The 27,499-nt window shown below is 37.4% G+C and overlaps 1 protein-coding gene across 2 annotated transcripts; it reads right to left on the bottom strand.

The window, feature by feature from the left end:
* Positions 1-1,516: 1,516 nt before the first annotated feature.
* PDCD2L (programmed cell death 2 like) lies at positions 1,517-27,499 on the bottom strand. 2 transcript variants are annotated; one of them, XR_010382336.1, is made up of 8 exons: positions 27,367-27,499; positions 27,088-27,254; positions 26,898-26,958; positions 24,722-25,095; positions 23,682-23,792; positions 12,103-12,251; positions 11,626-11,768; positions 1,517-1,695 (listed from the first exon to the last, which is right to left on the bottom strand). XR_010382336.1 is itself a non-coding variant. In XM_010989124.3 (7 exons), exons 1-7 carry the CDS (start codon positions 27,472-27,474, stop codon positions 1,565-1,567), a joined length of 1,101 nt encoding a protein of 366 aa, XP_010987426.1. In that variant the 5' UTR covers positions 27,475-27,499; the 3' UTR covers positions 1,517-1,564. The 2 variants fall into 2 exon arrangements, 1 of the variants encoding a protein (XP_010987426.1); XM_010989124.3 differs by lacking the exon at positions 11,626-11,768.

Genomic DNA, 27,499 nt, shown 5'->3' with positions numbered 1-27,499 from the left:
CCCACTTTAACAAACTTAAACAGGATCCAAGTGCAGGAAGAAAAACTGAAAAGCACCACCCACGCTGCACACCTAATCCTGTTCCTCAGGGTCTTGCTGGTGTATTTCTAAATCCAGATTTTTTTTACACAGCACTATTCAGTTTTACATTTAAATGGGTTCACACTGGACTTATTTTCTACCTTGCTTCCTTAACAATATGTCCAAAACATATTTTTATTGGATCACAGGAATGCACCTGCTAATCTGTACTCCAATTAGATTAAGAGCTGATACAAACGTGTATAACAGGCTCAAGAACATGTCCGGTTGGAAGTACAAGAAGGTGTCTCCACCTTAAAGGCAGAAATGTAACGCCTAGCTCAGATATCTGAAAATGTCTCTGCCAACAGTCTACAGCAACCATTCTACCCCATCCTCTCATCAAAGGAGGCTACTCTCCGGCCATTTAAATAAATCCAAAGTGATGCACCTGCAAATCCGAGCAGTCTGTCGTCTTCTCCAGTTGGAGTGAGCGGTCCGCCCATCTGAGGGATTCTCTGTCCACAACAGAAGTGCCACGGGGAAGCTGGTGGCCGCTTCTCCAGCATGACAGAGGAGGAATCAAAGCCTCTCTCTGTAGGTCCATGCTCAGCCTTGGCCCTGCCGATCCAGCATTCCTGAAATGGCACTGACCAACACCTTCACCTTCTTCTACACAGCCAGTCACTTTCGCTCGGGTGCCCCCTCCTATCCCTGGAAGGGGGGAGGGGGCAAGGCAGCATCACATAGGGTTCTCCCAGTCACACACTGCCCAGGGGAACCAAATCTCATGATAATATGGTCCTAGGTGTTATTTACTAGAGTTTATGTTTATTAACATAAACAAATCAAATTGTTCATGTTAATACCCAGTTTCCTCATCGATGAGGCAAACAGCAGGTGTGTACACAGCTGGTGGGAGCGCATTCACGCTGCTGTCAAAGGGTAGCAGAAAGGAAGCAGCTGATAACACAAAAACTAAATGGAGAAAGGGGACACTGGAGAGGTAGACAGGAGGAACAATGTCCAGAACAGAGAAAGGGCCCCCTTCCTGTGATGCACTAGGGGCAGAAGATGGGAGTGGATGAGGGCGGGAAGCTCGGGGCAGGAGAACATGAGGCAGGTCTGAACAGCTCATGTCACAGGGCAGGAGCCTCAAGCAGCTGGAGCAGGTCCAGTAGTTTGCTCCGACAGCATCCAGGGACAGCAAAGGTGCTGTGAATGCAGAGGCAGCAGGGGTAATAGGTGACTGGCTGCTGCTCTGGGCTCTCCAGCTGCTCTCCCTCCTAGAAGGCCCACCAGGCTGCTCACGTAGGATGACCTGCCCTCTGGGTTACAGAGCAGCCACGTTCCGAGCTGCCACTGTGGAGACAGGCCACAGTCAGAAGGTTCTAAGTCCTGGCTCCAGACCCATCATGGGTGCCCAAAAGCAAAAAGGGCAACACTTAGAAATAAGAGCTAATAAAGTGTGAGTCAAAACAATGTAAAAACACAATTTAAACATTAAAATGTGTTTTAATTTCTATAAATAAAAGGAAATACGCTACTTAAATAATAATTCATCTGGATCTTCTTGTATGATACAAAATTCTTCCATGGGAGTCTGATGATTTTGAGGCCAGCAACTCTTCTCACATGTGTATATTAGAATGGTTCCAAATTCCACAGAAAGGCCTGAAAAATACAACATATTCAGGATTTCAGCAATGAGAAAGTATTATGAGAGATACTCAATATTTAAAGTTTGCTTAGTGGGTAGAGCCCACAGTCTGGAACTAGACTGCTTGAGTTCAAATCCCAGCTCTACCCCTTGAGCAAGTGATTTTACCACTATGTAATAATGACTTAATTGCTCATGATGATAAAGATTGTTGCAAGGAGGAGTAAAAAGGCTAATAGATGTAAGATACTTAGAACAGAGCCTGGCACATCTTAAGTGTTCACTGTTAAAGAAAGAGGTTAAGCAATTAGAAGATAATAGAAAAGGAGGGGAGGGTAGAGCTCAGTGGTAGAGCACATGCTTATTATCAAGCACAAGGTGCTGGGTTCAATCCCCAGTACCTCCATTAACAAATAATCAAATCAACTGATCAACCAAACTAATTACCCACCCCTCCAAAAAATAAAAAAAGAGACAATAAAAAGGAAGGAGAAAGATGGCTCAATATTAGAATCACTGGTATCGCTACAGGGAGTGATTTGTACAAGTTTAAAAAATAATTACTTAGAGCAAAGACAGTGCTCACTAGTTTTCAGTCACAATACAGTTGCAGTATTTCCTACAGTAAGTGACCACTGATGGCGAAAAACAGATTTATCAGGCACACATACTTTAAAAATAAACAAAAATCTCAATAAGCCTTCATTACAATTGTCTAGACTATCTGATATTGAAGATTATTTTAAAACATGTTGCACTAACAGAACACACTATCTCTAAGAAAGGATACAGAAAGTAGAAAATACATCCTAAGAATTTATAGAAATTTATCAGTGGATGGAGCCAGGAAGAAAGGCAGCAAAAGAACATGAGCAACAAGAATGCCAGTTGATATCACAACAGGAAAACAAGTCAGCAGGATGAGCTGGGCAACTGGTTTAGAGCAGCAAAGGAAAAATACTTTTAAAAAAATGCAGCACAGATAATGGGAAGAAAATCATCAAAGACAATACAAAAAAGCCAAAACAGAGCTGATTTGGGAGAAATAACCTGGTGAATTTGAGGTAATTCCCAACTAGACTGTGCAATGGGCAGTTTGCAGAGGGCATGGAACTCAGTACCAGTAACCAGCATGAGAGGAAAGGAGGTGCAAGGGAACAGATGGAAGAAGATACCACGTAGCTGCGTATTATCTCCAGCGCCACGTGAGCCTGGAGACCCACCACTGCTGGGGGCGTGAGGAGGGGAAGACGTACGGAGGTCAAAACAGCCCCATTATACAGCTAATAAAAAACAAGAAACAGAAAAACAGGTGAAACCTAGTTGAAACCTAATTGTAGAAGGAAAGGCTTGAGAGAATCTCAGTGAATGCAGAGGGGAAGGGAGATGTTATTAGCTTGGATTTGAGAGGCGAAAGAGGACCAAAGCAACTAGTGTAGAAAAGCTACAAATTCAGTAGAAAAGATATATTCAGAAACAAAAAGGAAGAAAAACTAGACATGCAGGTTCAAAGACCCATCTTGTCCCATGATAAAAGGATTATAGAGCAATGGAGCAGCAAAACACATGTTAGTTCAGTGACTAGACTTCATGAATAAAGAAAATCCTACCAGCATCTTAACACAAATGGTTAATTACAAAGAGGGGAAATCAGTTCACGCTCAGACTTCTACAAAGCACGGTCAATGCCAAAAGGTATCTATATAATAATGAAAGATCTCAGAGATTTTCACAAAAATGTACTTCCCAGGGAGACCTGGCCACAGGAGATGACAGAAAACAGTCAAATAAAAGGGACAGCGGGGCTCTCACTGCCAGAAGATGACAGCACAGGGGTCTACAAGGTTCTGAAGAAAGAAAGTGGGGCTTAAGAACTTAATACTTAAGTTGTCCTTCAAATTTAAAGGCAGACTAGCATACTCATTCTGAAGCAAGAACAGCACCTCTGAGCCCACCTTGAGGCTGTTATTTGATAGAATCCAGCTAGTAGAGAAATAATCAAAATAAAGAATTCACAGGCTAAACAGAATCATGGTTACAGAATACAGACTTATAAACTGTGATAAAGCAGAAATGATACTAAACTATTTGGAGGTGGAGTAGGGTATACATTTCCTCGTCTAGCATAGTAAGGAGCCAAATGCATACTAACTAAAATTGAAATATGGAATGAATATAATTCTCTTAATTTCACAGGATCTTTTAGAAACTAAGGCTCCTTGCATGAAGAACCCGTTACACAAAGTCTAGCAACTGCTTCACTTACGCTTAATTTTCCTCATGTTAAATTTGCATACATTTGTTCTAATATTTTAATTAGTATTATTAAAATTTTCCCTTTAAAAAAATTTTTTTTCCTAGTCATCCATCTCTATATACAACTTTCTGATTTATGTCAAGAATGATAACTGGAATCATCCTTACCAATGTGTTAATAACCGTAATTTCCAAGGTTTACCCGATATTTACAGAAAATCTCCAACAGAAAATTCAGGGATCAAAACAAGCAGAGAAAAAAAGGTAAATTGCAGGAATTAGACAATGCAAGTACCAAGTGAAAACTTAAAAAATAGAACACTTCTCAAAAGTGTTATAAAAGTATATAAAAGAAGATACTGAACTCATAAGACAAAAAAAAGGTGGTATGAAAAAACTTCAAATAACAAGGTAGAGCTTTTGAAAAATAAAAACGTAACAGCCAAACTAAAATTCAAGCTAGCGGTTAAAAGATAAAATTGACAAAGACACAATGATAAACAGAAGGATCCAGCAGTCACACGCTGTATGACTACATTTGTGTGAAGTTCCAGAACAGGCAAAATTCATATGGGAACAGAGACGAGAAAAGTGATGACCTTGGAGAGGGAGGGGCCTACTGACTAGGAAGAGGGCACAAGGGGCCACTGGGACACTGGAAACACTCCCTGTCTTAATCTGGGAGGTGATTACAAGAGTGTGTATGTGTGTGTGTGTGTGTGTATATATATATACACACACATATATATATGTATATGTATATACATAAATTCATCAAACTGTACACTTAAGATCAGTGCACATTACTGGATGATTTCTTTTTTTAAAAGAAGTACATGGTAAGGATTTTCTGGATATGACACCAAAAGCACAGGCAACAAAAGTAAAAATGGACAAAATAGACTATATCAAAATTAAAAACTTATGTGCATCACAGCACACAATCAACAGTGAAAAGTTAATCTATGGAATGGGAGAAAATATTTGCAAATCATATCTGATAAAGGATCAGTGTCTACAATATATAAAGAGCTCCTACAACTCAACAAAAAATCCCCAAACAACCCGATTAAGAAATAAACAAAGGACTTGAGTAGACATTTCTCCTAAAATGATACGTAAGTGGTTAACAAGCCATTTATATGAAAAGATGCTCAACACAACTAATCATTAGAGAAATGCAAATCAAAACCACGAGATACCATCTCACACCCATTAGGATGGGTACTATTAAAAAAAATAGAAAATGAGTGTTGGGGAGGATATGGAGAAATTGGAACCCTTGAGCACTGTTGATTGGGAAGATAAAATGGTGCAGCCACTATGGCAAACAGTTTGGTGGTTTTTCAAAAAATTAAAAATAGAATTACCGTATGACCCAGGAATTCTACTTCTGGGTAGCCAAGAAGTGAAAGCAGGATCTTAGAGAGATATTTGCACATCATGTTTAGAGCAGTACCATTCACAATAGCCAAGAGGTAGAAGCAACCCAAGTGTCCATCAACAAATGAATGGATAAACAGCCTTACAAAGGAAGGAAATTCTAACACCTGCTACCATGGATTAATCCTAAGGACACTACGCTAAATGAAACAAGACAGTAAAAAAAGGACAGACACTGTGATCCTATTTATATGAAGTACCTGGAGTCATCAAATTTATAGAAAACAGAAGTAAAGTAGTAGTTACTAGAGGTTGTGGGGAGCTGCTTGCCAGGTACGGAATTTACACGGAGTAAAGATTTAAATGTTAAAAAAAGGCATATCATAGAAGATGGACTTCTAGAAGATGGACTTCTAGAAGATGGACTTTTTAACTTAGAATTTTAAAAAGAAAGGAGTGGGGAGGGTATAGCTCAGTGGTAGAGTGCATGCTTAGCATGCAGGAGAGTCCTGGGTTCAATCCTCAGTACCTCCATTAATTAAAAAAATTAATAAAAAGAAAATTAACAACAATAAAGACTGAGAGAACCCCATAAAGTTTTGAATTGTGAAAACCTAACACAAAACAAAGATAGTTTAAAAAAAAGCAACAAACAAGGAAGATGTAGAATAAATAAATCAGCAAGGAAAATATGAAGGTCTCAAAAAGTAAGGGCTCATAGGATTCATGTGAATATTACTAGTAGAAATTCTGGTTTAAAAAATATATGCAACAGGAAAAATTGCAGGTTAATTAATACAGTAAGAGGGCAAAACAAAACTAACGGTTTTTCCTTAAAGTATGAATGTTCATTTAAGTTGGCTTAATTACCTCCATTGAACCAAACTGTTATAATTATTGCTTTGTTGTCATAATTGTGACTCCTGTTGTTCTTATAAAAGGATCACCGAAGGCATTATGAGTTTGTGCAACTGCTTACACGGTGTTTTTCTTAACTGACAAATAATTCACATGCCATAAAATTTACCATTTTAAAGTACACAATTCAGTGGTTTTTAGTTTATTCACATAGTTATACAAACATCTCACTACCTAATTCCAGAACATTTTGGTCACTCCAAAAAGATACCTCAAGCCTATACCCATTAGCAGTCACTCCCCATTGTCCCCTGACTCCAGACCCTGGCAAACACTAATCTACTTTCTGTTTCAATGGATTTGCCTACCTTGGGTATTTCACATAAATGGAATCATAGTAGTTTATAGCTTGTTGTGTCTGACTTCTTTCACTTAGTATGTTTTCAAGGTACAACCATGTTGTGGTGTGTATCATGTAGCACTTCATTACTTTTTATGGCAGAATAACACTCCATGGAGATACCACATTTTTTCTGTGCACTGATTAGCTGATGAACATTTGAGTTATTTCTACTTTTTGGGTATTACGAATAATTCCGATACGAGCACTTATGTACAGGTTTTGGTGTACATATGTGTTCAGTTCTCTTGGGTAGAACTGCTAGGTTACAAAATAACATTTTTAACAATAATATTTGCAAAGCTCTTCCAAAATTTTATACCGGGGACTGCCAAAGATGCTGAGAAATCACCACTCTCCTATGTGGCTGATGGCAACATAAACTGGTAGAGACCTACCAGGCAGTACTTTAGTAATCTGCTAACATGACTTAGATAATAATACTTATATACCCTATTAAAAAGAATGCAAAAAGAAAAAAGGAATAGATAGGAACTTCTTCACAATGTTTAAGAACATTTTAAAACAACTTAATCATTAAAGACTGATTACTTCTACGATCAGAAATATGACAAGGATGTTTGCGCTCATATTTATATTCAATACTGTGTTAGAGGTTTTAGTCAGTGCAATAAGGCAAAAATATAAAAAAATAAAAGACAGTCAGCTAAGGAAAAGAAGAAATAAAACTGTCTTCATTCCCACGTGATACGACTGCCTATGTCTGAAACCCGATACAAGCAATAAAATAGCCAACAGAGCAGTCGCAAGGCAAAGATGGGTATGCAAACATCAATTGTGGGAGTAACGTCAAGGAAGATGGCAGAGTGGGAAGCTCCAGGAAACTGACCTTCCGCTAAAGCAACTACTGAGCTGGCAGAACTATCTGAAACGATCCATTTTAGAACTCTGGAGTCTAATCAAACACTTCATCATCCAGGTAAGAGCTTGATTAAGGCACTGGTAAATTTTAGAGATTTTCCTTGTTCAGTTAGCAACTAGCTCCCACCCCCATATCCAAGAAGCACAACAAACTTCAAGCAGGAAAAACTCAAAGGGATCCGTACCAGACACATTACAGTCAAATGTTAAACTGACAAACTATTAAATTCCAAAGACAAAAAGGTAATTTTGAAAGCAGCAAGATAGAACTAGTTATGTACAAGATATCTTCAATAAGATTTAACAGCTGATTTCTCAGAAACCATGAAAGCTAGGAGGTAGTGGGATGACACATGTGAAGTCCTTAAAGAATGACTGTAAATCAAGAATTGTGTATCTGTCAAGATGATCCTTCAAAAATGAAGAAGAATTAAGGCATTATCAGATTAAAAACAAAAGGTATTACCAGATTTTTTTTAAATTCCGAGGAAGTTTATTACCAGTAGATGCGCCCTATAAGAAATGCTAAAAGGAGTTCTCCAAGTTGAATTTAGAGGACCCCACATAGTAACTCAAAGACAAGAAAAAAATAAAAAACACTAGTAAAGGTAATTTCATAAAGACAGCTTTACTGTACTTCTGGCTTAGTTTGTATCTTTTCTCCTATATGATTTAAAAAGTAAATGCATAAACTAATAATTATGACTATGTCAATAGACAGATAAGGTATAAAGATAAAATCTGTGATAACAATATAAAGGAAGAAGAGAGATGTATATAGAAGCAGAAGTGTTTGTATACTATTGAAAGAAAGTTGGTATTATTTAAACTAGATTGCTAAAATTTTAAGATGTTAATTGTAATCTCCAAAGTAACCACTAAGTGAGTAACTAAAAAATAAACAAAAATTGAAAGAAGGGAACCTAAATGGTATACTACCAAAAATTACCTAAATACAAAAAAAAAGCCAGTAATGGAGGAAGTGAGGAACAAAAATATTCTAAGAAATATAGAAAATAGCTAAATGGCAGAAGTCAATCCTTTATCAGTAATGACATTAAATATAAGTGGATCAAACTTTCCTATCAAAAAAAAAAAAGCACTGGGACACCCAAGTCCAGGAAGCGCAGAGAGTACCACACAGGATCAACCCAAAGCGGAACACACCAAGGCACACAGTCATCAAATTGACAACAATTAATGATAAGGAGAAAATATTAAAATTAGCAAGAGAAAAGCAACAAATAACATACAAGGGAGCTCCCATAAGGTTATCAGCTGATTTTTCAGGGTGAGTTGTATTCCATTACATATATGCATGCTGCATCTTCATTATCTATCCAACTACTGATGTGCCCTTAGGATGCTTCCATATCTTGGCAATTATAAATAATGTTGCTGATAACAGCAAGGTGTATGTATACTCTTGAGTTAATTTTTATTTTGTGGTTGGCTTTATTCCTTTGATAACTATGTAAATTTAAAAAGGTAAAGCACTAAATGTTCTTAGAAACAATGAACAGTACATATATGTAAATTAAAAATATATGTGCAGTGAAAAAAAAAAAGCTATCAAACAATGAAAGACATGGAAGAAACTTAAAAGACGTATTACTAAATAAAAGAAGCCAGTCTGAAAAGACTACAAACTACAATTCCAACCAAATGACATTCTGGAAAAGGCACAGCTACAGAAACAATAAAAATGTCATGGTTCCAGGTGTTTGGGGAAAGGGAGGGAGGGAGGGATGAAAAGATGGAGCACAAGGGATTTTTAGGGCAATGAAATTATTCTATATGATACTATAGTGGTGGCTACATGTCATTATGCATTTGTCAAAACTCAGAATGTATATCAAGAGTGAACCCTAATGTAAACTATAGACTTTGGTTGATAATAACATGCCCACGTTGGTTCATCAATTGTACCAAATATGCCACACTGATGAGGGATGTTGAGGGTAGGGGAGTATATTAGTGTGGGTGGGGAGGGCTATGGGAACTCTGTATTTTCTGCTTAATTCTGTTGTAAACCTGAAACTGCTCTAAAAAAATAGGCTCTTAAAAAATAAAACAAAACAAAGCAAAACAAAGATTCATCTATACACTATTAGAAACTCTCTTTAGATACTGGGATATAAAGAGGATGAAAGCAAAAGGATAGAAAAAGATATTTCGGGTAAACAGTAACCAAAAGAGAGCTGGGGTGGCTAGCTTATCAGTAGATAAAATATACTTCAAATTTTAGAAAATGGTAACAAGAGACAAACAGGGACATTACATGTTGATAAAAGGTCAATAGGGCAAGAAGATATAACAATTATAAACATATAAGCTTCTACCTGCAGAGATCCAAAATATATGAAGCAAAAATTGACAGACTTAAAGGGAAAAATAGTGCTACAATAATAGTTGACTTCAATAACACACTTATAATAATAAATAAACCCAGAAGTTGTCAGTAAGGAAAAGGAGGGTTTTACAATGCTATCTATCAATTAGAACTAACGGACACAGACACACAGAGAACACTCCACTTAACACATGCATTTCAATGCACATGGAACATCTCTAGGATAGCCATATGGTAGGCAACAAAGCCTTGATACATTGAAAAAAGACTGACTTATACAAAGTATCTTTTCTTTTCACAATGAAACTAAATTAGAAATCAGTAACAGGAGGAAAACTGGAAAATTCACAAATAGGTGGAAATTAAAACATTTTTAAACAACCAACGGATCAAAAAAGGTATCACAAGGGAAATTAGACAGTAGCTTGAGACAAATGAAAAAAACAAAACAAAACAAAAAACCCCAAACCTTATATGAGACACAGTGGAAGCAGTGCCAAGAAGAAAACTGACAGATGTAAACACATACATTAAAAACAAACAAAGATGTCAAATCAATGACCTTAACAGTTATACTTTAAGGAACCAGAAAGAGAAGACCAACCCCTAAAGAACGCAAAAGAAAGGAAAAAATAAAGGCTAGAACAGAGATTTTTTAGATGGAGAATAAAAAAATAGAGAAAAATCCACAAAACAAGAAGTTTGTTCTTTATAAAAATCAACAAAATGGACAAATTCGACAAATTCTGAGCTAGAATGACTAAGGAAAAAACAGAGAAGACTCAAATTACTAAAACCAGAAATGAAAGTAGGAACATTACGACTAATTTTATGGAAATAAAAAAGACTGTAAGTGAATGCTGTGAACAGTTGTATACCAACAAGCTGAACAACCTAAATGAAACGGACCAACTCCTACAAACACAGAATCTACCAAAACTGACTCAGAAAGAAACAGAAAATTTCAACAGACCTATAGTAAGGAGATCGAATCAATAATCAAAAACCTCCCAATAAAAAAAAGCCAAGGACCAGATGGTTTAAATAGTCAATGTTACAAAACACTTAAAGAATAAACACAAATTCTTCTTAAAGTCTCCCCAAAAATTGAAGAGAAGGAAATACTTACTAATTCATTTTATAAGGCTAGCGTTATCCTGACACCAAAGCCAGACTAAGACATTAAAAGAATACTGCAGGGAACTATATTCAATATCTTGTAGTAACTTGTGAAAAAGAATATGAAAACAAATATATGCATGTTCATGTATAACTGAAGCATTATGCTGTACACCAGAAATCGACACATTGTAAACTACTTCAACAAAATATATATATACCAAAAAAGAAAACTTCAAAAAATAAAAATGAAAAAATTTATAAAATTTCTAGAAAATGAAAACTAATCTATAATGACAAAGTAGATCAGGGGTTAGTAGAAGGGGGGAAAACAGGACCCAAAGGAGGGGAAAAAAAGGGTGCAAAGGGACTTGAGGAAATGTCCAAGAGTGATGGACATATTCATTACTTTCTGGTAGTGATTATTTCATGTGTATTCATTTGTCAATACTTAGGAGTCTGTACAATTTAAATATACTTTGTTATATGTCAATTACATCTCAGTAAAGCTGTTTGCAAAAAATTCTAATATATTATTAACATGGAAAAAGTTCCCCATTATATGAAAAAGGAAAAATAAAGGCTATAGAACAGTATGCAAATTTTTTGCCCCAAAAATGTTTTACATACATATTCATGTGCATGTGTATGCACAGAATATGTTTAGAGGAAAGTACAGAAGAAGAAACTCACCATGGAAAAAAAAAGTTCCCTCTAGTAAATGACATTGGGAAGGCCTTTACTTCTCACTGCATATACTTCTGTACTCCTTGAATCTTACACCACAACACGTATTACTTTTCTTATAAAAACTTTTTATTTTTCTTTAAAAAACTCTAAAAACAAAGATGATATAATTATAATAAAATGATAATTAGAATAATGAAAAGCTACTTTTTAAAGAATAATAATTTTTGATTATATAATACTGTGATGAAAATTAAAATTAAGGACAGAAAATAGCCTGGCCTTCATTCAACCAAAAGTATCCTGTTTGTATTAGATTGGCTGGATTATAAATTTTCATAAAATAATTTTATAATTTCCCAGATTTTCTGTAATATGCTTATACTTTATAAGTAAACAAAAATGAAATAAGTCTTTCATACTAAAAAAAATTTATATTCCTGCCAGAAACCCACAAACTCAAATTAATAAAGAGCTTATTACCTAAATTAGCACTTCTAAGCATGCTGACCAGTGCTGGCATAAGCTGAAACTCAAATATCCTTCGGACGCCACAGTGGCTACAGGCTGGGGGCTCAGTGACTTCTGATGTAGGGCAGGTCAAAAAAAGTGGTTCTCCACTCCAGGAATACCTAGGGCAAGAAAACAAAGAATCCTGAATCAGGGCCACATACAAGTTACATTCCAACATCTAAGATCACGCTTTGCAAACTTTGTTTCTTTCTTGCATAGTATCTGGAGCAAAACTGGTGAGCAAAGAAATTCTAAAGGCCCGGAAACTAGCAGCAAGGCTGTAATCACAGCAAATTATTAGATATGCAAAAAGCAGAAAAAACTGACCCATAAAAAAAGTGAATACAAGGAGATCCACAGACAAGACGATGGAATTATCAGACAGACTTCAAAACACCAATAAGAAACACGTGAAAGAATCAAGTGGAAAAGCAGACAAGTATAAACAGATGAGGAATTTAGCACAGAAGTGGAAACTAAAAGAGAACAAAACAGAAATGCTACAAATGAAAAAGGTTTAGCTGAAATAAAGAACTTCAGTAAAACTAATAGCAAGCTGGCAATGACAACAAAAAAGTTATGAATTTGAGGAAAACAAACATCCTAAACAAAACAAAAAAAAAATGAAAACTAAAAGAAAAACCCCACAAATCCAAAAGCTAAGCACATTCCAAGCAGGAAAATTAAAACACACATGCCAAAGTATATAATAGTAAAAAAAAAAAAAAAAAAAGAAAAAAAACACACACACACACACCACACACATATTACAGACAGAAGAACAATACGAATTACGTCTAACTGCAAACAGAAACAGTAAAGGCAAGAAGACAATGGACCAAATCTTTTTAGTATTGAAAGAAAAAAAGTAAAAAATAAATTTTATATCCAATGAAAATATCTATTAACAGAAATGGACAAAACCTGAGAGATTGTCTCCAACAAATCACTTCAAAAATAAAATTAAAAGCTCTTCAGGCTAAGGGAAATACAAGACAGAAGCTCAGATCTGCATGAAATGAGTACTAAAATGGAAAACAAGTAGATAAATATAAAAGGACTCCTGAAAATCATTTTTACTTTATTTTATATACTGTTGCCCCTTAACACAGATTTGAACTGCACAGATCCATTTACGTGTGGATTTTTTTTTTTCAATTACAAAAAATTGTGGGGAGGGTATATAGCTCAGTGGTATAGTGTATACCTAGCATATACATAGGTCCTGGGTTCAATCCCTAGTACCTCCACCAAAAAAAATCCCCCCAAAAACCTAATTACCTTTCCCCAAAATAATAAAAAAAACTGGAAAATATTTCGGAGATTTGCAATGATTTGAAAAACCTCGCAAACCGTGTAGCTTAGAAATATTTTAAAAATTAAGAACAAGTATGACATGAATGCATAAAATATATGTAGCTACTAGTCTATTTTATCATTTACTAAAATAAAAAATACGCATCTACTATAAAGTTAAAATTTACAAAAACTTACACTGTACATAGCACTACTCACAGCCGAGAGAAATGTAAACAAAGACGCAATGTTAAATCGTACTGCACTATACTACTGTAATAATTCTGTAGCTACCTCCTGCTGCTAAGTGGTGAGCTCAAGTATTCCTGGCAGCAGCCTAGAGCACCATGTGGTGCTAATCATACCCGCAGGAGCAGTTCATCTCTCTAGTAAACTGTGTATCGCAGTAAAAAGTGATCTCTTGAGGATCTAGCATAATTTTCATCATGTTTAGTGCAATACCGTAAACCCTGAAAAACACCATGGGATCCATACGAAATGCCGCTAGTAATGCTTAAAGTGCTCCCAAGAACAGAGAAAAGTCATGACATTACAAGAAAACGTTGAATTACTGGGTATGTGCCATAGACTGAGGTCTGGAGCTGCAGTTGCCCACCATTTCAAGATAAATGAATTCAGTCTAAGGACCATTATGAAAAAAAAACAAAAAGGTTGTTTATGAAGTCATTGCTGCAGCGACACCAGCAGGCATGAAAACCTTGTGCTTGTTGTGAAATACCTTTTTATGTCATATTGAAAATGCAGCTTTTATGTGAGTGCAGGACTGCTTTAAGAAAGGCGTTTTTATACACTCAGTACGATTTAAGAAAAAGCAAAGTCATTACATAACAACTTAAAGCAAAAGGAAAGTGAAGGATCTAAAGCTGGAAAATGTAATGCCAGTAAAGGGCAGTTTGATAATTTTAGAAAGAGGTTCGGCTTTAAAAACGTCAAGATAATAGGAGAAGCAGCTTCTCCTGACCAAGAGGCAGCAGATGACTCCCAGATGCTATTAAGAAAATCACTGCAGAGAAAGTATACCTGCCTCAACAGGCTTTTTAATGCAGATGAAAATGCCCTATTCTGGAAGGAAAAATGCCACAGAGGACATTTCTTATTAATAATTAATTATTACGTATTAATATGTAATATTAATATTATATGAAACATTACATATTAATGTAATATGAAACATTTATTAGTAAGGAAGAGATGTGAGCACCAGGATTTGAGGCAGAAAGGAACAGGCTAACACTACTGTTGTGTGCAAATGCAGTCAGGTTTATGATCAGGACTGCTCTTTATCCATAAAGCTGCTAACCCCCAAGCCTCGAAGGGAAAAGATAAACACCAGCTGCCAGTCTTCAGGTTGTACAGAAAGGCCTGGACAATGAGAATCCTTTTTCTGGATTGGTTCCATCACTGCTTTGTCCCTGAAGTCAGAAGCACCTTTCCAGTAAGGGACTGCCTTTTTAAGTTCTTTTGGCATTGGAAAATCCCTGAGCCACCTTGAACCCTATAAAGTTCACCACCAAAGTGTTACAGTGGTCCTCTTGTCTCCAAATATGTCATCTCTATTCAGCCTCTAGATCAGGGGGATCAGGAGGGCCTTTTAGGCTCATTACACACAGCACCTTATGAAAAGGATTGTCAAGGCTGTGGAAGGAAACCGTAATGGAGCGAACATCATAAAAGTCTGGAATATTACAGCATTGACAATAACACCAGTGTTATAGGAAAGGACGTGAAAGCCATTAAGTTCAAAATTATAAATTCCTGCTGAAGAAGCTGTCCAGAAGTTGCGCATGACTTCAAAGGATTTATTACAGAGCCAAACAAGGACATCATAAAAGAGATTGTGGAAACAGAAAAAATGTCGGGGGTGAAGGGTTTCAAGATATGGATCATGGAGAAATTCAAGAGCCAGTGCCAGACGATGAAGATGCAGAAGAAGCAGTGCCTGAAAATAAACTGGCATCAGACAATCTGGCAGAAGGGTTCTGATTATTCAAGACTGCTTTCGACTTCTTCTGCGACACGGACCCTTCTATGATATGGGCACTGAAACTGAAGCAAAGGGTGGAAGAAGGATTGGTACCATACAGAAACATTTTTAGAGAAATAAAAAAGCAAAAAAGTCAGACAGAAATTACTATGTATTTCCATAAAGTTACAGTGAGTGTGCCTGGCTTTCCTGCTCCCCTTCCCTCTCCTCTACCTCTTCAGCCTCTGCCACTCCTGAGGCAGCAAGACCGACCCCACTTCCTCCTCGGGCTACTCAGCACCAAGACGAGGATGAAGACCTCTATGATGATCCACTTCCACTTAATGAACAGAAACAGTCATCATGCCATACAGTTAACAAACTTACTTAGTTTACAAACTTATGATTAATAGTAAACTTATTAATGAATAAATAATAATAAACATATTAGCTGTATGTGTATGTCTTCACGTGAAAATCTAGTAACTGTACAGCAAGACTGTATGAGATGTCTTTGCATCATTATCATCATCATCGCCTAAGTATTTTATTACGTAGACCATCATGTGCAAGGTTCGTACTGAAGTGGATGGCCTATCCTTACACAGGCATAATGTGAGTAATATTTAATATAAAATTAATAATGTTAGTTTGTTTTTTTTTTTACTGTTTTATAACTTTGCTTTCAAAGAATCACATTACCATACAGTATGGCTCTGTCTCTTGAAGTAAGCCTATCATCAAGGTAAGTGGGTTTTTTAAAAAAAATGTAACAATGTTTCCAATACTATAATATTATGAATGAATGTGACTGTAATGATGTGTGCCATAAAGAATCTTCATTCATTAGTGCATAGGCCGGGCTACCATGAAGCAATCTATTACAATAGGCTATCATAAAGCAATCATATTGCTGCTTCTTCATTATCAATGCACATAATCATTATACCTGTAAATAAACATGAGTTTCTTTTTCACATTCTCTCTTCACTTTTGATGTCTAGCGTTGGTAATAAGTATAACAAACTACAGTGTTTTGACTCATCATCTAAGACAATATTGATGTAGGTACTGACAATTCATCTTGTAAACAATTCATCTTGCAGGTATCGATAAATACAGTACAATACAGTAAATGTATATTTTTATAATTTTCTCAGTAACATTTTCTTTTCTCTAATTTACTTTATTGTAAGAATAAAGTATATAATATATATAATATACAAAATATGTGTTAATCAATTGCTTGTGTTATTGGTAAGGCTTCTGGTCAACAGTGGGCTATTAGCAGTTAGGTTCTGGGGGAGTCAAAGGTTATATGCAGGAAAAAAAAGTTATAAGTGGATTTTCTAATGTGCCACGGGGAATGTTGATGCCCCTAACTCCCACATTGTTCAAGGATCAACATATATTTCTTTTCCTTAAAAACTACTGAGCAAAAATAATAGTATATTATGGACTATAAAGAATATATGTAAGTAAAATAAACAAAAACAGGATAATAAAAAAAAGGGCAGGGGGAAGGTAAATGGGAATCTGTGCCATAGTTCTTAATTCATAAAGTAGACAACTATATGTGAATGTACATCTCTGACATTGCAGGTAAGTCAGAGATGCACATTACAGTCACTAAGGCACAAACACTAAAAAGGCAACAGAGCTATAACTGAAAGTCAAGAAAGGAGCTAAAACTGTAAACTAAAAATACTCAATTCACTGAAAAGAAGGTTAACCAAAACAGAAAAAAGGAACAAAATTAAAAAAAGAGAGAGAGAGAAGAATGCTGGAATGATAAAATTAACCTAACACCACCAATAACTACATTAAATGAACAAAACACTACACGTAAAAAGCAAACAGCCTGGATTAAAAAAAGAAAAGAAAAAAGGTGGGGGCAAGACCTGTACAGTTGGCCCTCCATATCTGTGGATTTCGCTTCCATGGATACAAACATTCCTTGGATAGATCCACAGTTAGTTGAATTCACAGACACAAAACCCCGATACCAAGAGCAAGCCAACTGTATTCACTACACTACACACCACTTTATATAAAACTCGAGCTTCCGTGTATTTTGGTGTGTGGGGACTTCTGGAACCAAGCTCTTGTGGATACTGAGGATGACTGTATATATCAAGTTGTTTAAGAAACACACTTTAGATATCACTTCACACCTGTGAGAATGGCTATTACCAAAAAGATAAGTGTCGTTGAGGATGTGGAAAAAAGGTGACCCTTGTGCACTGTCGGTGGGAACATAAACAGTGCAGCCACTACGGAAAGTGGTATGTAGCATTCTCAAAGAATTAAAAATGATCCAGCAATTCCATTTCTGGGTATTTACCAAAGGAAATGAAAACACTAACTCAAAAAGATATATGTACTTCCAGGTTCACAGCAGGATTATTTATAGTAGCCAAAATATGGAAACAACCTAAGTGTCCACTGATGGGTAAATAGGAAAAGAAATTGTGAGATGTAGATGTGTACACACACACACACACACACACACACACACACAATGGAATATTACTCAGCCATTAAAAGAGTGAAATTTCATAATTTGTGGCAACATTGATGGATCTCAAGGGCACTATGCTAAATGAAGTAAGTCAGACAAAGAAAGACAAATACAGTGTGATCTCTCTTATATATGGGATCTTAAAAAAACAAAAACAAACAAAAAAACCCCCAAGCTCATACACACAGAGAACAGTTCCATGGTTACCAGAGATGGGGGCTGGGGGGCGGGGTTGGGAGAAATGGGTGAACTTTTTGTTTTGTTTAAATAAATTGATTATTAAAAAAAAAACCAACACTTTATATTGAAAGTAAGAAAAGGTTGAAAGTAAAAGGGTAAAAAAATCAAACATACAAAGACATACAGATGCCTTACATATACACAAAAAATAGAAAGCTAGTGTGACTATATTAATATCAGACAAAAGACAAGGAAGGAATATCATCAGAAATAGAATGTGTTATAATAGGATCAATTCATCAGATAAATATAAGAATCCTACAAATGCATACATCTTAAAACATCATCAAAATGCACGAGACAAAATTTGATAGAACTGAAAAGAGAAAAATGATATATCCATAATCACAGTCAGAGGTTTTAACACTCTTCAGTCAGTACTTGATACGAAATAAGACAAACGTCATCAGTCTTAAAAAATAAAAACTGGTGCAACAATCGGATATTCACATGGAAAAAAAATGATATGTACAAAAATTAACTCAAATTGGATCACAGACCTAAATGTAAGAAATAAAACAAAAATCTTCTCCAGGAAAGCACAGGAAAAATCCCTTGTTACCTTGGGTCAAGTAGAAATTTCTTAGGAAATAAAAAGTGTAAACCATCAAAAAAAACCCCAAAACTGTCAAGCTGGACTTGATCAAAATTTAAAACTCTCTTCAAAAGACCCTATGAATAAAATGAAAGGAGAGCCACAAACAGGGAGAAAATATGTGAAATGTATATATCTCAAAAAGGACTCATATCCTGAACATATGAAGAATTCCTGTAACTCAATAACAAAAAGATAAGCAACAACAAAAATATGGGCAAAAGATGTGAACTGACACTTTCCCAAAGTTTAGAGAATATAGATGGAAAACAAGATGTTCAACATCACTAGTCATTAGGGAAAAAAACGAATTAAAACCACAAGGAAATGCTATTACTATACATCTTCTAGAATGGCTGAAATGAAAACACTGACCATACCAAGTATTGGCAAGGATGTGGAGGAACCAGAATTCTTACACACTGCTGAAAGGAATGTAAATGGTATAACCACTCTGGAAAAAACTTTGGCTGTTTTTTAAAAAGTTAAATATACATATAGCGTAAGATCCAACCATTTCAGTCCTAGATATTTACCTGAGAGAAATGAAAGTATATGTCCATACAAAGACTTATACTAATATACACAACAAATTAATGTTTATAGAAGCTTATTTACAATAGCCCAGAACAGGCAATAACACAAATATCCATTAAAAGGATAAACAAACTGTGGTATATCCATACAAGAGAGTATTACACAACAGTAAAAATACATGATACAAGCAACAAGGATGAATCTTGAAATTATGCTGAGTGAAAGAAACCAGGCACCTGCCCCTACAAAAAACTATTATCCTGCGTGAATTCATTTATATAAATTTATAGAAAATGTACTAAGACGTAATGACAAAAAGATCAGCCGTTGCATGGGGTTGAGTGAGAGACTTGGGACAGGGCAAGAGAGAGACGAAGTAGTATGAGAAAACTTCTAGAGGGTGACAGATGTTTATTACCTTGATTGTGGCAATGGTTTCATGGGTGTACACATATGTCAAAACTTAGCAAAGTGTACACTTTAAATACGGGCAGTTTGTTGTATGTAAACTGTACCAAAATAAAGCTGTTTAAGAACCCACACTTCACTACAGAAGATACACAGATGCTGAATAAGCAGATATAAGATGCCCAACATCATTAGTTATGAGGAAAATGAAAACGGAAACCACGATGAAATACCACAACTACCTACCAAAATGACAGCAAAAATTTAAACAACTACCTACCAAAATGACAGCAAAAATTTAAAAGACTGACAATATTTTTAAAACCATCACCAACCTAGGTTTCTCACTTCAACCACTCTTACACACAACGTGCTTTAATATTTAGATTTAGTTCTTATTTATTTGGGGAGAAATCTCCTATTTCATCTTTGAGTACTATTTTTGATTCATTTGTTGGGAATCTCTATTTTGGACACCAATTATCCTTATAGTAACTATGTTTATCAAGCTTCCAAAGATACCACCTTCTTTCACATTACCTTCTCTCGGATTGCACTGTCTTTTTTTCTGCATTCACTAAATCACTGCAACTCTTTTCACTACATCAGTACTGTGATTTTTAGCCAAGTCTAGTATGTTCCTTATTTCTAAGTTTATTAGGTATGTAATGTGTGGCTTAGCTTCTTCAGGAAATCAGTTTCCCTTGTCTTCTCATAACTACTTTATTTTTCTCACCTTTGAGCTCTTGGATTTTCCTGAATGAATTTTCTTACGAAGTTCTTCTGTATCTTAAAAAAATCTGCCGTGAATTATGTGTTCCTCAGATTGTGTTTTTGGCTCATTTTTGCATGCACTATTCATTTCTTTATTTTTACTGCCCACAGTATGACTACGTGGGTGACGTGCCACTTTTCATCTAGCTCATGCCTAAAGGGGGCAACTCTGTTTAGACCACCTATTTGCTCCAAAATGGTGTGTGGGGTTTCTTATCGATTTCCTATCAATCTCATACCCAACGTCTGTTCCTTTCCCCTTCTCCAAGCCTATTTTTCATTGTCTCTACTTTTCTGTAGGTGGTAAAAGACAGGGAACTGAGGTAGGGATACAGTTCTGCTAAGGCTAGATGCAATCTACTGAAACACCTAGGCTTTGCTTTTATTTCTGAGATAGCATGAAATGTCTTACATGTTGGGAGAGATTCCACTCTAACGGGGGAGAAACTGCCCTTGACTTTCTTATCATTATGTAACTCATCACGGAACCCAGCAACTTTTGCTTCAGAGAGGCAATTCCCAATTCCCTGCACAACATCACCCCCTCACGCCCAGTTCTTTGGCCAACATCCTGATATCAGAAGATGCAGATTATTCTATTTGCTTCTTTCTAGATTCAAGATTATTACTACAATTCTCAGGATTTTGTGGACTAAGCAGTACATTTTGGAGAGGTGAGAGAAGAAAGCTGTATTGTTAGAACTCAAACTAAACCATACCAGAAATTTTTGTACCTTTCTCTGTGAAGAGTAAATTAATTACATGAATAAATAAAGATACGTGAGGCACCCAGAATTGTATTAGACATTTAGTGATATTACATCCTGGGCTGCCACTTTTTGAGTTTTAGGGTATTAAGCCCCTGTAATAATTTCATGCTAATGGAAGGGATTTTCTTTTTAATATCTGTTTTTTTTTTTTAGTTTTATTTTTGGCTGACTTTTACCTTTTATATTCATTGAGCCAGGTTTTAGGGGAGAAAGACCATTTGATTTTACTATGCCCACTTTATGTGGACCCATTTTTCCAAGTTTTCCCTATGTCACTATTTTTATACACTGTAATCTGCTGGGTATGTCATTTCCTCTGAGGCCTCCCTGACATCTTACTTAAAATAGCTCTGTTTTATTCTTCATTTATCACTTGTAGAACTCATACAATACATCTGTTTATTTTTAACCTCCCTCATTAGAAGGTAAAATCTATAAAAACACAAACTTTGTGTCACTTCCTGCTGTATCTGCACATCTGTAACACTGCCTGGCATCCAGATAGACTCAATAAATATTTGTTGGATGAATGAATATGCTCACTGAATCCTCCCAAACATTCTGTAAATCTTCCCAAACATTCTGTAGGTATTAAGCCCTTGGCCCGTTTTACAGAAAAGAAATAAAGGTAAAGTCATCTGCTCAAAGCCCAGTCTTCTAAGGCCAAAACTAAGGTTCTTTTCATCTCTCCCTTGTGCGGAAAGATGCCAGCTCCACCAAATACTCAGTGAAGTACTTACTATATATGAGCACAGTGCTTTGTAAGAGAGTTATACACTGTCCTAAGATCATATGAAGAATCCATAAATATGCCAATACTAAGAGATCCTGACAGATCTCTGCTTCCCCACGATGTAGCAAAGTGGATTTCAAACAGTGAGTATTTATGTATGCTTTACAGAGTATTTTCATCACCACCTCATTTAATTCTCATAGGGATCCTACAAAATAAATAGTTGTATCATCATGTTCATTGTAGGGGTGAGGCACTGAGATTAACAAAGGTGACTCGCCCACAGACCACAACTAGAAATGGAAGACCCAGGTCTTGAACTTCCAAGATCTCTGATTCAATACCCTATAGGCACTTGTTATTACAAAGTTTTATGCCTTCAGTATACAAAACTTGTAAAGTAAAATGCACAGGGGAAATAAAATCAAAACTATTATAACAAAGATTAATTACAAAGGTAAATCAAACTGACAAGGACACACTCTGTAGTCCAAAAAAAATCAAGACCCCCCCACACTCTGGATAACAGCCTCCTAAACCCCCATCTCCAGAGTAGCATCAACACTCCTTCAACGTTACAGGCCAGAACCTCAAAACCACTTTTGTCTCCTCCCAATCTTTTACTCTCATATGCAAGGGTCACCAAGACCTGCCATTATACAAATATCTCACACATGTGTCCCCTCCTTCCTATATCCTCTGCCTTGATCCAAACCCTTTCACCATCTCTCACCTGGATTCCTTTTCTCTAATCTCAGCGTGATCGTATCACTCCCCTGGCACCCACTTGCTTAACTGCCACTTCAGGAAATGTGTCCTACAGATGTACCTGCACACGTGCAAAATGACATGGGTACAAGGCTGCTGGGTAGCATAACTTATAACAGCAAAAGTCTGGAAACATTAAATATTCATCAACAAGGGGAGAGGATATAGCTCAAGTAGTAGCGAGCATGCTTAGCATGCATGAGGTCCTGGGTTCAATCCCCAGCACCTCCTCTGAAAATAAAAAAAGAGATAAACCTAATTTTCTGCCCCTCCCCGGAAAAAAAAATTCCTCAACAAGTAAAATGGACAAGAGATCACAGTACTATAAAGCTTTTTTTTTTTAAAACAAAGTTCTCAATGTACCCCTAGATATAGTGTAGTTAAAAAAGCAAGACACAGAATGTTTCTAGAATGCCCCCTTTTGTGTAAAAAAAAGAAAGGTAATCATATTTGCTTCGACATGCATAAAGAAACTGTACGCACACATAGGAAACTAACAACAGTGGTTACCTGGGTAAATCTGAACAGTAGGGAAGGAATTATTTCACTGTATTTATACATATATGCATATGAATATATTTGTTTTTGAGCCTTATGAATGTATTACTTACTGAAAATTTAAATTAAAAAAAGCAGAAAAACATTATGAAAAAATTTTAATATACAGGAAAACCCTCAATACCAATAAATTTTTACTGAACTTTTTTTTTATAATTTAAGTATTCTATGACCCCAACTATGTTTTTTAAAAATACACAATACCTACTTCACACATGCATCCAAATGCATAAAAAAATACACTTAATACACTAAAATCTTAGCTTTTCAGTTTGGGGAATATTGTAGATTTTGGTTTGTTCATTATATTATCCTGTATTTTCTAAACTGACATACATTAGTATTTAAAGAAAATGTGCCTTTACCTCAAAATCTGCTCCTGACAAACAGCAATTCTCTTCATGAATTTGTAAAACACCTTATCTCCACTTTTAATTACGGTCTTCTCGTATTTTTCATCACCATCACCAGAAAGACTAAGAAGAGAAGCAGAAAACACCTGAGTGTCTATATCCAAGAGAATTACAGTATTTAGAAGAAATGATGATTTCTAAAAACTTTACCAAAGTAATACATGCACACAATTCAAATATCAAAAATATTAAAAATGTAATACTTTATAATATAAAACAGTAACCCCCTGTCAACCCTTCTTCCAAGCCCTGCTTCCTAGCCATTTTCAACTCTGGATAATTACTTGCAATTTTAAAAGTCATTATGCCCACTGACCCTCTCCATTTCTTTCTCCATTATTGATTATTTTCAAACACCAACATGTCTTCATGCACTCCAACACTATTCTGAAAAAGCTTACAAGTGAAACAGCTCAGGTCATCTCTCCAAATACCCTGTTGTAAATCTATTTTAACAGCAAAGGGATTACTCTTACTTCTTTAGAGGGCTTTGGTTTATAAAGCCTTTCAAGACCTATTCTCACTTGACTCCAAAAACCACCTGAAGAGATACATGACACAGTTATCAGTATCACTCCCATTTTACAGGGGAGAATTCAGGCTCTAGGAGGGTCTCCAAAGTCCTAGGCCAGTTCTTGAGCCACGTCCAAGAGTCAACAAACAAATGGCCTTTTTGCAACTCACTTGTCTCTGCTATACATTTAAAAACAGAAAAGTTGGATAGTAAACACATCTTCTGTAAGTACTTGGCATCCCTAACTTCCGTTTGTTCATTTTCTTGAGGGTCCTTCTAAATAAAGTGTTTCCAAGCTAACTCAAGGGTGGCTGATAAGACCCCCTTGTCTCTGTCTCCCGTTCTCATCCAAGACGAGTGAAGCAGAAAGGACCTACACACACAAGTTCAGCCTGAAAAAGTTTCCCCAAGTACTAGGTAAAACCAAAGGGTACCTACTGTGGTGGGTTCCTGATCAAGTCACCTCTGAACCTCTCACCTTGGGGAAAGCAACTGTTTCATATCAATTCCTTCCCTCTGCTGATAGTCCCTCAGAAGGCTGTGAGCATGATCCAGACTGAAAGAGTCCCTGTAATCATCCTCATCTACCACACAGATGTAGTAGGGCGGGAACTGCGGCAGCCCAGGAGGCAAGGCCACCCCTTCCCCAGGGGGCACAGGAGGAGCAGCACCGCGGACAGCATCCTGCAGGCAGAGGTCTTGGAGCTGAGCAGTCCAGTCTTTCTCTTTGGCGCTGCTGGAATCATTTCCAAAATCCAAGGTAAGCTGCGATGAAGGTGCCTCCTCACTGTCACTTCCCCAGTCATCTGCACCTTCACACCAGTTCTCAGCTGTGAGGCCATTTTCCTCTTTCTGGAAAAATATCCAGTGAATGAGATTCAAACACACTTGGGTGATCTCACCTATTCCCTTGGCTTCAGCCACCCATCCCTTCACCTTCTGGGGGGAGGGGGGGCAGGAGCTTGACACCAGCCCCTCCCCTTCTGGCACACTCTGATTCAACTTCCTGGACCCCATTTACTCAAAAGCACATTGGAGGAGAAAAATATTGTGTTTCCTTTTCAGGGACGCTGTGGCAGATGTAGCACGGTGGTTTCTTCAACGCCTCTTTCAGTTGTGCTTCATGGACCACAGAAGCTGGTAGGGAAGAACTACATTTCCCAGACTCCTAAGCAGCTAGGGTTCTAGATATGATCAAGGAGTCCACTAACCCGGTCCACTAGAGAGAGACACAAACTTGAGACAGAGTGAACTGGAAAGAGGGGCTATGAAGCAAAAGGCAGCCCGTCTGTAGATGGAGACACAGCAAGGTTCTAAAATCAACAGTTCTGACAAGGGCAGCTTCAGTTCACCAGAACACATCTCAGTTTCCTGACTGCAAGAGAGGTAACGTGGTTCTGGAGGTTATTCCTGGAGTCACCACCTCTAGCCTATTCAGTAAGTTAGTAAAAACCCAATTTTTAAGTCTGTCTCAGCTTTAAAAAGTCAAAGTGCAGGGGAGTGGGGGAGGGTGTAGCTCAGTGGTAGAGAGTGTGCTTAGCATGCATGTGGTCCTGGGTTCAACCACCAGTACTTCCATTAAAATAAATAAATAAATAAACCTAATTACCACCCCCCCAAAAAAAAAGTCAAGTGTGTTTTTCTAATATCTGCAGTTGAACACTGACAAAACAGGCAGACACTACCCTCTTCATCTTTTTATTACCAGTACTACTGTAATAGAAAAGAACAGATCTGACTCCATATTAGATCTGTTTCTTTGGCTTTAACCCTGTGCCCTGTTTTCTAGGCTTAGTCTTGCTAGCTCTGTACCTTCTGTAAAAGAATGTTGCCTATAGCTTGAAATATACAGGAGAGCCTATTCTCAAGGCTCTGACCTTTAAGAATATTAACACTTTTGCACTTATATAAAGATAACAAGTTGCAGAATGGAAAATAACATTTGTTTTGTTGCAGGGGCGCCATGACCTGACCCAAGTGGACAGCTGCTAAGAACAAAGAATTCCTACACCAAGAAGTTTGCAACAACCAACCTTTTTAGTACTAAAGGAGCCTTAATTCTGACTTGAGTAAGATGGTTCTCCAGGACACTCATCTGCCACCTTCTCCGTCTGCCGGCTTTCTGAATAAAGTCGCTATTCCTTGCCCCAACACCTCATCTCCCGATTTACTGGCCAGTCCTGCAGCGAGCAGAACGAGTTTGGACTCTATAATATTACTAGTTCTATGCTTGGCACACATTAAGAACTCTGTATACATAAAGAGACATTTACTAGCAAAGGGAGGCTGAATTTTGTTTTGTAGCTAGCAACTTGCCGATTTTTTTAATTCAATAAATTCAAGTTTTGCCTTATTAAATGCACGTTATATACATATTATATTTACTATAAACACACACATACATAACCATGTATGTTTGCACACCCATACTTTTTCCAAAACAGAAAAATCAGTAAGCTATGTACATCCATATCTTCAGTGTATATTAAAACATCTAACAAGACTTTAAGGAAATAGTATTTTTTGGTTAAAAAAGAGCAAAAATCATTCCAACGTACTTCAAAGAACAAAGCCTAAAGTTTGTCTTAAACGAGATTCTGGAAAGTACCCTCAAATTACAGCAAATCATAATGTGACAGTCACAACCACTTTACCTGAGCGTCCTGCGTCTCTGTCTCCCGCATCTGCAGGCACTGGGAGCGGAACACCTTCCAACTTCACAGTAAAGAAAAGCTGCGGTGAGGGCTCCATCCCCGACTGCCACCCCGCTGGCCAGCCCCTCCCGGTGCGCCCCGCCCACTCGGCACAAACCCTCCAGGGCTGCTCCAGGACTTCCCCGCCTACCTGCGCGCCCCGCCGCTACCGCACCCGGGGCGGGGGCAAGCGAACACGTGCACAAGCCGATGAAACGGGGAGCCTTCCAGCGGGCAGTACACCTGCACGACCAGCACCAGCGGCTGCCGGCAAAGTTCACACACTGGCCTCGGCGCTGCCACGGCGGGCAGGGCGTCCTGAGGGCAGAGGAGGCGCTCGGACCCTGACTCTGTCCCGGCACCTCGCCCACTCCCTCACCCCATAGCCCATCAGCACCCGACGACCCCCAGCTCCGGCGCCCCACCTCACCGGAACGCCGCCCAGCTTGCTCGCGGTCCAGGCGCCGGGCCCCTTAGGGCGGCCGCGCACTGCGGCGTCTCGAAGCCCGAGTAGCACTGGCTTCCCAACGGCCGCCATAACGACGGGACACCCACGTGACGAA

The sequence above is a fragment of the Camelus dromedarius genome, chromosome 9 (assembly GCF_036321535.1).
Source record: "Camelus dromedarius isolate mCamDro1 chromosome 9, mCamDro1.pat, whole genome shotgun sequence".
Classification (NCBI taxonomy): Eukaryota; Metazoa; Chordata; class Mammalia; order Artiodactyla; family Camelidae; genus Camelus; species Camelus dromedarius.
The sequence above is the reverse complement of the archived record's forward strand: the minus strand, read 5'-3'. Positions and strand labels throughout refer to the sequence as shown.